At 38.1% G+C, this 15,134-nt stretch overlaps 2 protein-coding genes across 6 annotated transcripts in view; one reads left to right on the top strand and one right to left on the bottom strand.

The window, feature by feature from the left end:
- INPP5F (inositol polyphosphate-5-phosphatase F) overlaps window positions 1-4,474 on the top strand; it is a 93,560-nt gene extending 89,086 nt beyond the window's left edge. For 3 of the 4 annotated variants that reach the window (XM_057530344.1, XM_057530343.1, XM_007173189.3), the window contains 2 exons: window positions 280-367; window positions 2,170-4,474. In XM_057530344.1, the coding sequence (XP_057386327.1) occupies window positions 280-367; window positions 2,170-3,325 (1,244 nt within the window). In that variant the 3' untranslated portion in view covers window positions 3,326-4,474. The remainder of the gene's footprint in view (window positions 1-279; window positions 368-2,169) is intronic. The other variant, XM_007173187.3, reaches the window with a different exon arrangement.
- An 844-nt stretch (window positions 4,475-5,318) lies between these two features.
- MCMBP (minichromosome maintenance complex binding protein) overlaps window positions 5,319-15,134 on the bottom strand; it is a 70,578-nt gene continuing 60,762 nt past the window's right edge. For both annotated transcript variants that reach the window (XM_057530345.1, XM_057530346.1), the window contains exons 15-16: window positions 7,488-7,576; window positions 5,319-7,088 (exon numbers count right to left, since the gene is read on the bottom strand). In XM_057530345.1, coding sequence (XP_057386328.1) covers window positions 6,962-7,088; window positions 7,488-7,576 — 216 coding nt within the window. In that variant the 3' untranslated portion in view covers window positions 5,319-6,961. The remainder of the gene's footprint in view (window positions 7,089-7,487; window positions 7,577-15,134) is intronic.

Below are 15,134 nucleotides of genomic sequence, written 5' to 3'. Positions count from 1 at the left end.
TGTCTCAGCATCTAGCAGTGTTTGGACAGATGAGGGTTTCAGAATAAACTTTTAATTCCAATCGATTTGGTTTTTTTGTTCTTTAGTCTTGTTAAAATTTTAGAACATTTTGAATTAGTGAGGGGAGTGATGAACAAGTAGCATTTTTCTGTAAATTATAACAAATAAACTTGTATTTAATTACAAGATTACAAATTTCATTTGGAGTTCTGAGTTAGAACTGCTAATTTTTAAATATGTTTTTGGAGAAACTGGCAAGCAATTATATTTGGGTTTCAGATACCCTTCAGTGCATTGCAGAGATGCTGCAGATCACCAAGCAAGCCATGGGATTAGATGTGCCTATAATAGAGAAAAAGCTTGAGAGGTAAGTATACTACTTTGGATAGTAATGTCTTTATTCTTCAGAGAAAATTAAAGTTTTACTTCTTTTAAAGTATTTGCAAAAGGGAGAGAAATCACATTATGATACTGTGTTGGTATTTAGAGGGAGAAGTATCATATCTTTGTGGATCAGAAAGTAATAATTTTGTTTAAATTATGGCCATGGGACTTCCCTGGCGATCCAGTGGTTAAGACAGACTCCGTGCCTCCACTGCAAGGGGCCGCTGGTTCGATCCCTGGTCAGGAAACTAAGATCCTGGATGCCGCTCAGCGCGGCCAAAATAGTAATAATAATAAATAAAATAAATTATGGCAAGTGATATATTTTCAAACACTTAAGTATACTCTTAAGAGAGGGAACATTCAAATTTAAATAACTTTTTAGAGAAAATAACCAGCCAGTATGTTTTAAACACTAGGTTTTTGAATTTTGGAAAAGAATGCCTATAAACAGATTATTTTACATTTAAAATCTGTGGGTTTTCCATCTAATGAGCAGGTTTTAAAGTCCACATTCCACTAGAAAAGAGAGTCATTTGGTCATCTAGAGGAAAATTGTCTTCTGTTAGAAATAATTATTTCAGTAGCTCTTTTTTTTTAATTGAATGAGATTATTTAAATTTCATATAATCTATAAAGAGCTACTGTAAAGTAGCTCTTTAACATCATAATTTTTATGAAATATTCTCATGACCAGTGATCTTGCATGACCAAGTGTGGAACCAGTGTACTAAGACGTGTGGTAAATAGCACTGACTTTTTTCTTATTTATAGCAGCCATGAGGGATGCCAGAGAAGAAAACACTTAAGTGCAGTTATGTTAAATGTCTCAAGTCTTCTAAAATAAATCCAGGTGGCCCACAGGAAACATAAGGAAACGGCGTTCTTTCCCCTCCCCGCTCTACCTGAATTCAGCAAAATTGGAATGTGTAGACACTTTAGTTAAGATGCTGTAGATACCTGTCTATAGTTAGTGTTGCCTTTGCTGGTGGTTTAGATTGCTGATGTGGTGGATCTGTGCTGCCCCAAATTGTAGCCAGTCACCACATACGGCTGTGGAGCCTTTGAAATGGGACTAGTCTAAATTTTGGGTGTGGGGTTTTTCTGGAAACATTTATTCTCAGAATAATGCAAAAGCAGAGGTTGAGGCTACTGTTAGGAGGCTTCCCTCCCCTCCTCCATTACCTCCCTCTCCTCCCTGAATGCCAAAGAACTCAACATAATTCATCTAATTACTGTGAAGCGCTTCATTAAGTAGGATTAAAATATTGCAGATGTAGTGTTTCCACAGGGTGGTTCTTCAGTGCACCAGGTGGCCTGCTTGAGAAAGATGACAGCATGTGGGGGAGATGTCTGTGGCCTGCTTGCTGAACTTGGGGTGAAAGTCACACAGCCGGGCCACCAATTCCATTCGGTGCCTGGGGGTGACTTGTCAATGTCACTTACAAAGGCTTCTGCTGCCCTGTTGTAAAATATAAAATACTATGCATTGGCTGTTCCAAAGACTTAGTTTAAGAAAGATTAAGATATCTGATTAATCATCTCTTAATACTGATTAGTTGAAATGACGATATTTTGTATGTAAAATTGTATATAGCTCACATTTGTATTGGACATTAATGTTCTTGCATTAAGTCCAAGGGGTTATCTGGGTTTATCATTTAGCAGTGTACTGTTTTTAAGAAATTGGGCCCAATTTAAATAAGAGTTTTCACTTACATTAATAATTGGAACTGGTATACTGGATTCCATGGGAAATTAACTTTTTTCTTTTCTAATTTGTAGGAAGAGCAGTAAACCTCATGAAGACATCATTGGCATCAGATCTCAAAACCAAGGCTCTTTGGCCCAGGGAAAAAAATTTTTAATGAGCAAATTTTCATCTCTAAATCAAAAAGTGAAACAGACCAAATCCAATGTAAATATTGGCAATCTACGAAAGCTAGGAAACTTTACAAAACCTGAAATGAAAGTTAACTTTCTAAAACCAAACTTAAAAGTAAATCTTTGGAAATCAGACAGTAGTCTTGAAACCATGGAAAACGCTAGTGTGATGGATAATAAACCCCAGGCAGAGTCAGATGGGGAAATGTCTTCAGATAATGACTCATACCACTCTGATGAATTCCTTACAAATTCCAAGTCTGATGAAGACAGGCAGCTAGCTAACTCTTTAGAGAATGTAGGGCCAGTAGACTATGTTCTTCCTAGTTGTGGTATTATTGCTTCAATACCTCGATTAGGCAGTCGATCCCAGTCTATTAGCAGCACTGATATTAGCATTCATGTTCCTTCAGAGGTTACTCTTGCTCATGAAAGTGGGCTTGGAAAAGGCTATGAGTCTTCTTTGAAGAAAAGTCCTTCTGCTGACAACATACACACATTGACTGGCTTTGCCAAGCCCGTGGATACTTATTGCCACAGATTTGTTCAAGATGCACAAAACAAAATGACCCAGCTATTAGAAACCAGGTCTGTTTCTCAGCAGGCTAGTGAGGAAGGAAATCAAATGACCAATCAAGTTTCTAACGAAGAAGCTCAATTTGAATCAGCGGAACAGATACCTTCTCGACCATCTCAGTTAGATGTGTCTTTTTCTGCAGCAGGCCCACAGCTTTTGTCAGTTGAACCAGTGCATTCAGTCGTATCTCAAAAGACCCCCGGCTCCGAATCTGGCACACTTGAACTTGAGAGAGGGCTTCACATAACTCCTTCTCCTTCAGAGAGCTGTAGCAGCAGAGCAGTCTCTCCCTTTGCAAAGATTCGAAGTTCCATGGTCCAGGTTGCTAATATTACCCAAGCTGGATTAACCCAGGGGATAAGCTTTGCAGTGGCAAAGGTTCAGAAGAGCCCTGCAGAACCTGAAGGAGTTAATGAAGTCCAGCAGAATGAACTTAAAAATATGTTTACTCAATGCCAGACACGAATAATTCAGATTTAGTTTTTAGCCACACAGAATCCTGTGGCTTTTATTTAATCCAAAAAAAAGGTGTCATATAACCTGTACTGTCTTTGAATCTAGGGATCACAAATTCTAATTATGTTTATTTTGGAAAGGTTTTAAAAGGAGACTGAACCTGAGCAGATTTCCAAATCTGAGAGCTAGGACAGTGGAAGTGCATCATCCTAGAATGTGTAGACCTAAGTAGCTTATACACTACAGAGCAGTTTGTCTCTTTAAAAGTAATTCAGGAATAGATTACTTTGGGACGTAATAACCTGAACCTTTTTTGGAGTGGGGTGGGTGGGTAGAATGTATGAAGTATACACAAAGGGTGGACATGGATCCATTTAGGTGATTAGCATTTTTCATAACTTGTTTTTCTGTTTGTCAATTCATTTCTGTGTGTTTCCTCTACAAGGTAAATACTTAGTTTTTAGTAACTTCAAAGTGTTACTAGTATGGTGAAGCATTTTAATATAAAAACTGTTGGTTTAAGTTTTTGATGGCTTAACCATTCCCTATAAAGAGTTAATTGAGGGCTAATGGCGTTACAGTCAAGAAATGAATGCCCATTTGATCCTAATTTTCCCCACATTCTACTTAAATTTAAAATACTGCTACCTTGTACACCCCAAAGTCTAGGAGCATTAAGACTTGTCAGTCATAAAACCTGAGCTGTCAGATGTGAACACCAGCACCTATTAATTTTGCTCTCTTTTCAGAAATGTTAAGAATGTATACATATTGGATACTGGTAATGTTTGAAAGAAGTCTTTCAAGTTGTAATTTTTTGCAGGGGGCAGTCCATAACATCCTGTGTAGACGAGCACAACTATTGAAAATTTAGTCTGAAGCACAACTGTGCTAAAACTTTAGGTTTTATGACTGTAACCTTGACCACATGGAACCAGGGCCTTGTCTGTAAAGCCTATACAGTAAGAAAGTTGCACACCTTATTCCAAACAAACAAGTCATTGGTTTGTCTGATATATTTAGAGCCTTACTCTGTTGAAATGATTCTCAGCTACACATTATGTCTGTTGTAACTTTGATATTTCCACTTTTGTTATTTATTAATGGTATCTATCTTTTTTGAAGTGTCAGATGCTGTGACTATTTAAAATAAAATATCATTATAATTTAAAGTGACAATGTCTATGAGAATTCCTTGAATAATATTTTGAAGATAAAGGTTTGATATTTTATGTCAGACTAAAGAATTTGGAAGCAAGGTAAGTTTGCCATAACTGAACACTTGGTCCCAGGCTTTCCTAATACTTCTCTACTCTTTTGAAGTGTTTTCATGACTTTAAAAATGATGAAATGGATCACAAACCATCAGATTTTAAAAACCAAACGTCGAAACTGAATGCTTTTTTCTCTTACCACCTTTTCTTGAAACTATTAGATGTCCTACAACATAAGAGAAAATAAAGTCAAGGTCAGGTGATAAAAGTATGTGTTTTAAGCTCCAAAGAAATTAGTTCCAAAGAGATTTTTGAAACCAAAAATTAAGGAATTAAAATTAAAACTAAATTAATTAAAATTAATTTTAAAACTAAAATTAAAACTAAAATTTAATTCCAATCAGGGTGATAATATATAGATGTCTGTTCAGTTTCCCGGTGCTTCAAATAGGATTAACATTGCATTAGAGCAACAAACTTCACTGTCCCAGGAGAAAAGGATTTCTGGAGCCCAGAGTACTAATCTCTTACCTGAGTGGGGCTTCAGAGGGAGGACGCCATGCTGCACCGCCTCTCATACTGAAGTTTACCTCGTAATGGTTTTCCACACAGAAGATCACATGGGGTGAGTCTCATAATTCATGAAAAACAGCCCGAAGTACTAGTAATTTAGGAAGTTTTATTTATTTGAAAGAGGGTTTTCCTTTCAGGGGAACTTCTCGGTAAGACCAAGCAAATTAATGTACTTCTCTTTGGTAAATTACAATTCACACTGGCACAATAAACACACAGTAACTCATCTACTCTGTTGAATTTTATTCCCACAAATCCAGTTGAGCCTTTGTTTTATTTCTAAAAGTTTAAGGAAGGTCTAGTCTACCAGTTATAAAAATGAAAACCAGTTAGAATTCTAAATATAAACAGATTATTTACATTAGTTTATAAAAATAGATTTGAGTTTAGGAAAAGTTAAACAACTAGTAATTTTCACTTCAGCTCATGAGGCATAATAAATTCCTCCATTTTCAAGGCTGACCCTGTTTTCTTGGTTAGCAATGTCACTTTAGGCCTTGGGGGCCAGGGGGGTGCAGAATTTAAGTAATCATTTAACTGATCTCTAATGTTTCCGACTAATTAAGTTACTGACTAAAAGAAACTAATCTTTATATATAACCAGTGATAGCTTAAAAGTAATGTTCTAACCTTTCCAAAGATTCTTGATGCCACTTATACTACTTTACTGTATCAATTCGCTTTCTAGCTATGGATAATATTTTTATTCCCTTGAAAATTTGTATTAAAACTGTAATTTGTCTGGGGAAAACCTAACTACATACAGTTTTATCAGGGTATTCCTGGACTAGCAGATAATATTCATCTAATACATCTGGAACTAATTGATAAATTTATATAAAAAGTGCAAAATCCAATGTAATCACAGCAACTAAATGACATTTATTAAGGAAAAGAATTAAAAACCATTTTTTTCTAAAGAAGGCATTTTTTTAAAAGTTAAATAAATTTTGTCCTCTTCCTATTTGGGCAAAACAACTTCACAGGGCAGACAGCATTCCCTTAAGCGAGTCCATAAAACAGTGGTTCCCAAATACACTGGAGTGAAATGAGAAAAATAAGGACAATGTAGTGTTTTTTCAAAAAGCTACATTTATTCCATTTAAAGGACTATCTCTTGTTCTGAGATTGTCCTTTTATGAAAAAAAAGGGGTGATAATACAGTGACTTCTTTCAGATTACTTGGCAAAATAAATTGGCAACTCTGTCAATCCCCACAATTTTTGGAAGTATTACTGGTCCATGAAACCCAAAAAGTCTGGGAACCACTGCCATTTAAAGACTTGTTTTGCATGTTGTTAACAACTGTTAAATGGAAAAAAGCTGTGGTCAGATGTCTGGGAAATAATCTTACAGAATTTCACATGATCATGTGAATTATGGCAAGTATGCTCCATTCCCCAAACCTGGACCACGGTGCACATTCACACCCACTGTTCACTGGAAAGACATAAAAATCTCAAGTGAACAATTCCTCTGACTTTGGAATTGCAACAATTTTCTTCAAATGATGTTGATGTTAGCATTTCAACAGAGTCTGGCCTATGACTTAGCCGAAGCTAAGGAAACTAAGGAAATGGTATAATCAGCAACATTATCAATATTAAACTTTTAATATCAAATACATTTTTGTACATTACTAATTTATATAATTATAAAACAAACTTCAAAAGCTCCATAAAATCAGTAAGGAAAAAGCCCTTACTGAATATTATATAAACTTTAGATGTTACCAGGTGTGATTTCAGGAAAAGACATTGGTTTTCTTTTTTGATACAAATTATCTACAAAACAGTGTGGTATAAATGATATTTGAATTTTACAATAATGTGGCTACAATTTGCCCATTACTCTTTCATAGATGTCAGTACCTTCAAAGTTCATTTCCATTCACACATTTCTGCTGTTGAAGTCTGGTTCTTCTTAAAGACTCTAGCTGCTTTGCTCTTAGCCATCGTTCTCTTGACAGTGTTGTCTGACCAGCACTGAGAGACAGAAACCTGGTTTGAAATACAGAAACAAATTTAAGTCTAGACCTAGAATAATGACTTTTTTTTTTTTTAAGACCTACTGGTTTGTAAGTTTTTTTTAATACTGTTGTGGGAGACAAGACCATCTGGTAACTACAGAACTGAAAAGCCAAGTGAGACTTCTACAAAGGAATACTTTAAGAGTCATATTTGGAGGGCGATTCCCTCTTTGAAGTGTGGAGAACAGGGAGCGTGCCTGGTCCACTGAGGTGATCCCTGGCCACTGACTCCCCCTCAATGAGTCATTTCACAAGGGATTTTTAGAAGGAAAAAGTTCATTTCCATTTTTATAAGTCTGCCTCAGTTATCCTAAATAAGCAGATTTATCCACAGCTCACTGAAAAGGCGATCGTGGACATGCACACTCACCGAGCTACAATGAGCAACTGGTGGAGATCGTCGGCAGTGATGCTCTGGGGGTCGTTCTTGCGCATCTCCACAAAATCGTCTTCAACTGCCTGTATCAAAACAGTAAATGAACTTTAAAATTATTCCTTATGAGGAAACGACATTTGCATTTTGTAGGGAAAAGGAAGGTAACATGGTGCCTTGCCTGATGTGAAAATGAGGAAGTCAGCCCTGCATCTTAGACAAATGGGGTAATATGGGTAAAAGGACTGAAAACCAAACTTTACACGTAAGTTATACCACTGAGGAAAGTACTCTAAACAAAGTAACAAAACTCAAGATTCATTTGAGAACACCAGACAAACAGATAAAACCCAGCAACGTGCATAGCAAACATGATGCCTTTAAACACAGGGAAGAGAGATGTCAGCAAAAACCACCAAGTAAAGGACCTCTGAAAATCCTCACCACCATTAAAGGGAACAAGAACACTGGCAAAAATGATCAAAATCAGCTTCTTCAAAACTCTAGACATTAACCAGATGCTTGAAACAATTCGGGGAGCATTTTTTCAAGAAAGATAGGAAGAACAGTGACCTTTGAGACATTTAAATTTGCCCTATTCCTCTACCCACCTCCAAGCAGCCCTGGAAACAGATAGCCTGACAACCACTGGAGAGGGCTGTGGGGCTGGAGCTCTGTCAAAGCACCATTCCCAGAGAACTGTCATTATTTGACTATCTGGTGGTTCCCAGGAAGAATCCATTTGCAAGCCTGTCTTTATTTAACCTGACTTGGCACTTGCCCACTGAATAGCCTATTCCCCCAGAGAGTTTATCAAAAACAATCAGAAGCAACTACTGATCATCTTAGCCTTCCCAGACATTGGGTAACAGTTGGGGCAAACAGCAGGCTAACCAAAACCATTAAAAAGAAAATCTAGGGAATGAGAGAGATTGGTTCAATACGGCGGAGTAGATGGACATGCACTCACTCCCTCTTGCGAGAACACTGGAATCACAACTAACTGCTGAACAATCAGCGACAGGAAGACACTGGAACTCACCAAAAAAGATACCCCACAACCAAAGACAAAGGAGAAGCCACAATGAGACGGTAGGAGGGGCGCAATCACAATAAAATCAAATCCAGAAACTGCTGGGTGGGTGACTCACAGACTGGAGAACACTTATACCACAGAAGTCCACCCACTGGAGTGAAGGTTCTGAGCCCCACGTCAGGCTTCCAACCTGAGGGTCCGACAAGGGAGGAGGACTTCCCAGAGAATCAGACTTTGAAGGCTAGCAGGATTTGACTGCAGGACTTCGACAGGACTGGGGGAAACAGACTCCACTCTTGGAGGGCATACACAAAGTAGTGTGCACATCAGGACCCAGGGGAAGGAGCAGTGACCCCAGGAGAGACTGAACCAGACCTACCTGCTAGTGTGGGAGGGTCTTGTGCAGAGGCAGGGGGTGGCTGTGTCTCACCATGAGGACAAGGACACTGACAGCAGAAGTTCTGGGAAGTACTCCTTGGCGTGAGCCCTCCCAGAGTCTGTCATTAGCCCCACCAAAAAGCCCGGGTAGGCTCCAGTGTTGGGTCGCCTCAGGCCAAACAACCAACAGGGAGGGAACCCAGCCCCACCCATCAGCAGAAAAGCAGATTAAAGTTTTACTGAGCCCTGCCCACCAGAGCAACATCCAGCTCTACCCACCACCAGTCCCTTCCATCAGGAAACTGCCACAAGCCTCTTAGATAGCCTTATCCACCAGAGGGCAGACAGCACAACCAAGAAGAACTACAACCCTGCAGCCTGTGGAACAAAAACCACATTCACAGAAAGATAGACAAGATGAAAAGGCAGCAGGCTACATACCAGATGAAGGAAAAAGATAAAACCCCAGAAAAACAACTAAATGAAACGGAGATAGGCAACGCTGCAGAAAAAGAATTCAGAATAATGACAGTAAAGATGACCGAGGACCTCAGAAAAAGAATGGAGGAAAGATCGAGAAGATGCAAGAAATGTTTAACAAAGACCTAGAAGAATTAACAAACAAACAGAGATGAACAATACAATAACTGAAATGAAAAATACACTAGAAGGAATCAATAGCAGAATAACTGAGGCAGAAGAACGGATAAGTGACCTGGAAGACAGAATGGGGGAATTCACTGCTGCAGAACAGAATAAAGAAAAAAGAATGAAAAGGAATGAAGACAGCCTAAGAGACCTCTGGGACAACAGTAAACGCAACAACATTCACGTTATAGGGGTCCCAGAAGGAGAAGAGAGAGAGAAAGGACCCGAGAAAATATTTGAAGAGATTATAGTTGTAAACTTCCCTAACGTGGAAAAGGTAATAGCCACCCAAGTCCAGGAAGCTCAGAGAGTCCCAGGCAGGATAAACCCAAGGAGAAACATGCCGAGACACATAGTAATCAAATTGGCAAAAATTAAAGACAAAGAAAAATTATTGAAAGCAGCAAGGGAAAAATGACAAATAACATACAAGGGAACTCCCATAAGGTTAACAGCTGATTTCTCAGCAGAAACTACAAGCAAGAAGGGAGTGGCATGACATATTTAAAGTGATGAAAGGGAAGAACCTACAACCAAGATTACTCTACCCGGCAAGGATCTCATTCAGATTCGATGGAGAACTCAAAAGCTTTACAGACAAGCAAAAGCTAAGAGAATTCAGCACCACCAAACCGGCTCTACAACAAATGCTAAAGGAACTTCTCTAAGTGGGAAACACAAGAGAAGGACAGGACCTACAAAAACAAACCCAAAACAATTAAGAAAATGGTCATAGGAACATACATATTGATAATTACCTTAAACATGAATGGATTAAATGCTCCAACCAAAAGACACAGGCTTGCTGAATGGATACAAAAACAAGACCCATCTATATATATGCTGTCTACAAGAGATCCACTTCAGACCTAGGGACACATACAGACTGAAAGTGAGGGGATGGAAAAAGATATTCCATGCAAATGGAAATCAAAAGAAAGCTGGAGTAGCTATACTCATATCAGATAAAATAGACTTTAAAATAAAGAATGTTACAAGAGACAAGGACGGACACTACATAATGATCAAGGGATCAATCCAAGAAGATATAACAATTATAAATAGATATGCACACAACATAGGAGCACCTCAATACATAAGACAACTGCTAACAGCTATAAAAGAGGAAATCAACAGTAACACAATAATAGTGGGGGACTTTAACACCTCATTTACACCAATGGACAGATCATCCAGTCAGAAAATTAATAAGGAAACACGAGCTTTAAATGACACAACAGACCAGATAGATTTAATTGATATTTATAGAACCTTCCATCCAAAACCAGCAGATTGCACTTTCTTCTCAACTGCACATGGAACATCCTCCAGGATAGATCACATCTTGGGTCACAAATCAACCCTCAGTAATTTAAGAAAACTGAAATCATATCAAGCATCTTTTCTGACCACAACACTATGAGATTAGAAATGAATTACAGGGAAAAAACCGTAAAAAACACGAATACATGGAGGCTAAACAATATGTTACTAAATAACCAAGAGATCACTGAAGAAATCAAAGAGGAAATCAAAAAATACCTAGAGACACATTACAATGAAAACACGACGATCCAAAACCTATGGGATGCAGCAAAAGCAGTTCTAAGAGGGAAGTTTAGAGCTATACAAGCCTACCTCAGGAAACAAGAAGAATCTCAAATAAACAATCTAACCTTACACCTAAAGGAACTAGAGAAAGAAGAACAAACAGAACCCAAAGTTAGCAGAAGAAAAGAAATCATAAAGATCAGAGCAGAAATAAATGAAACAGAAACAGAGAAAACAATAGCAAAGATCAATAAAACTAAAAGCTGGTTCTTTGAGAAGATAAACAAAATTGATAAACCTTTAGCCAGACTCATCAAGGAAAAGATGGAGAGGACTCAAATGAATAAAATTAGAAATGAAAAAGGAGAAGTTACAACAGACACAGCAGAGATACAAAGCATCCTAAGAGACTACTACAAGCAACTCTATGCCAATAAAATGGACAACCTGGAAGAAATGGACAAATTCTTAGAAAGGTATAACCTTCCAAGACTGAACCAGGAAGAAACAGAAAATATGAACAGACCAATCACAAGTAATGAAAATGAAACTGTGATTAAAAATCTTCCAACAAACAAAAGTCCAGGACCAGATGGCTTCACAGGTGATTTCTACCAAACATTTGGAGAAGAGCTAACACCCATCCTTCTCAAACTCTTCCAAAAAACTGCAGAGGAAGGAACACTCCCAAACTCATTCTATGAGGCCACCATCACCCTGATACCAAAACCAGACAGATACTACAAAAAAAGAAAATTACAGACCAATATCACTCATGAATACAGATGCAAAAATCCTCAACAAAATACTAGCAAACAGAATCCAACAACACATTAAAAGGATCATACACTGTGATCAAGTGGGATTTATCCCAGGGATGCAAGGATTCTTCAATATACGCAAATCAATCAATGTGACACACCCTATTAACAAATTGAAGGAAAAAAAACATATGATCATCTCAATAGATGCAGAAAAAGCTTTCAACAAAATTCAACATCCATTTATGATAAAAACTCTCCAGAAAGTGGGCATAGAGGGAACCTACCTCAATATAATAAAGGCCATATACGACAAACCCACAGCAAACATCATTCTTAATGGTGAAAAACTGAAAGCATTTCCTCTGAGATCAAGAAAAAGACAAGGATGTCCACTCTCACCACTATTATTCAACACAGTTTTGGAAGTCCTAGCCACAGCAATCAGAGAAGAAAAAGAAATAAAAGGAATACAAATTGGAAAAGAGGAAGTAAAACTGTCACTGTTTGCAGATGACATGATACTATACATAGAGAATCCTAAAGATGTCACCAGAAAACTAGAAAACTACTCAAGCTAATCAATGAATTTGGTAAAGTTGCAGGATACAAAATTAATGCACAGAAATCTCTTGCATTCCTATACACTAATGATGAAAAATCTGAAAGAGAAATTATGGAAACACTCCCATTTACCACTGCAACAAAAAGAATAAAATACCTACGAATAAACCTACCTACAGTGACAAAAGACCTGTATGCAGAAAACTACAAAACACTGCTGAAAGAAATTAAAGATGCTACAAACAGATGGAGAGATAGACCATGTTCTTGGATGGGAAGAATCAATATTGTGAAAATGACTATACTACCCAAAGCCATCTACAGATTCAGTGCAATCCCTATCAAATTACCAATGACATTTTTTACAGAACTAGAGCAAAAAATCTTAAAATTTGCATGGAGACACAAAAGACCCCGAATAGCCAAAGCAGTCTTGAGGGAAAAAAACAGAGCTGGAGGAATCGGACTCCCTGACTTCAGGCTATACTACAAAGCTACAGTAATCAAGACAATACAGTATTGGCACAAAAACAGAAATATAGATCAAGGCAACAGGATAGAAAGCCCAGAGACAAACCCACACACCTATGGTCAACTCATCTATGACAAAGAGGCAAGGATATACAATGGAAAAAAGACAGTCTCTTCAATAAGTGGTGCTGGGAAAACTGGACAGCTACATGTAAAAGAATGAAATTAGAACACTCTCTAACACCATACACAAAAATAAACTCAAAATGGATTAAAGACCTAAATGTAAGACCAGACACCATAAAACTCTTAGAGGAAAACATAGGAAGAACACTCTTCGACATAAATCACAGCAAGATCTTTTCTCATCCACCTCCTAGAGTAATGGAAATAAAAACAAAAATAAACAAATGGGACCTAATGAAACTTCAAAGCTTTTGCACAGCAAAGGAAACTACAAAGAAGACAAAAAGGCAACCCTCAGAATGGGAGAAGATATTTGCAAACAAATCAACAGACAAAGGATTAATCTCCAAAATATATAAACAGCTCATTCAGCTCAATATTAAAGAAACAAACACCCCAATCCAAAAATGGGCAGAAGACCTAAATAGACATTTCTCCAAAGAAGACATACAGATGGCCAAGAAGCACATGAAAAGCTGCTCAACATCACTAATTATTAGGGAAATGCAAATCAAAACTACAGTGAGGTATCACCTCACATCAGTTAGAATGGGCATCATCAGAAAATCTACAAAGAACAAATGCTGGAGAGGGTGTGGAGAAAAGGGAACCCTCCTGCACTGTTGATGGGAATGCAAACTGATACAGCCACTATAGAGAACAGTATGGAGGTTTCTTAAAAAACTAAAAATAGAATTAGCATATGACCCAGCAATTCCACTACTGGGCATATATCCAGAGAAAACCATAATTCAAAAAGGCACATGCACCCCAGTGTTCACTGCAGCACTATTTACAATAGCCAGGACATGGAAGCAACCTAAATGCCAATCAACAGATGAATGGATAAAGGAGATGTGGTACATATATACAATGGAATATTACTCAGCCATAAAAAGGAACGAAATTGGGGCATTTGTAGACACATGGATGCATCTAGAGACTGTCATACAGAGTGAAGTCAGTCAGAAAGAGAAAGACAAATATTGTATATTAACGCATATATGTGGAACCTAGAAAATGGTACAGATGAACCGGTTTGCAGGGCAGAAATTGAGACACAGAAGTAGAGAACAAACATATGGACACCAAGGGGGGAAAGTGGCGGGGTGGTGGTGTGATGAATTGGGGGATTGGGATTGACATATATACACTAATATATATAAAATGGATAACTAATAAGAACCTGCTGTATAAAAAAATAAAATTCAAAAGTCACTGTGGAAAAAAAAAAACCAACAACCAAACCAAAAAAAAAAAAAGAAAAAAAAAGAAAAAAAAAGAGAAAATCTGGGGAATGAGATATCCTTAGGGGGATCTGGAGGGGGAGGAATACACATATATATGTATATATATATATATATATATATATACACACACATATGCATATATATGTATATATACACACACGTATATATACACCTATACACATATACATATACACACCCACACACACATATGTGTGTATATCTATCCCTGACCACCAGGAATTTAGAAGGTCACATGCATGCATAGGGCTGGGCACATGCTCAGAAGATCTGAGCCTGAGCAGGCAGGCCATAAACTCTCACCGCTGAACAACCTTGAGGCTCTGTGCAAGCAGAAGGCAAAGGCTAGGGGGCAGCTGTAAACCGCATGGCTGAGTGTTAAAGGATTGCCGCAACACGGATACAGAGTCCCTTAGCTTAGACTGGGAGACTGCTTCCAGGCATCTAAGGAAATTAAATTTCTATCCAATCACTGCCCACTGAGCTAACCGAGACAAGACTTCAGTGCCCACACACAACTAAGAATACAGACTTTTAAAAATCAGTTCAGAAAAGTCACTAAACAACAAAGAGCAACAACAACAAACCCTGGGGGGGCAGGTGGGGAGGGGGCAGAATCTGCCAGAGCAGAGTTGCCAAATTATATTATTTAAAACACCTGGTTTGGACTTCCCTGGTGGCGCAGTGGTTAAGAATCTGCCTGCCAATGCAGGGAACACAGGTTCGAGCCCTGGTCCGGGAAGATCCCCCATGCCGCGGAGCAACTAAGCCCGTGCACCAC

This window comes from Balaenoptera acutorostrata, chromosome 16 (assembly GCF_949987535.1).
Source record: "Balaenoptera acutorostrata chromosome 16, mBalAcu1.1, whole genome shotgun sequence".
NCBI lineage: Eukaryota > Metazoa > Chordata > Mammalia > Artiodactyla > Balaenopteridae > Balaenoptera > Balaenoptera acutorostrata.
The sequence above is the reverse complement of the archived record's forward strand: the minus strand, read 5'-3'. Positions and strand labels throughout refer to the sequence as shown.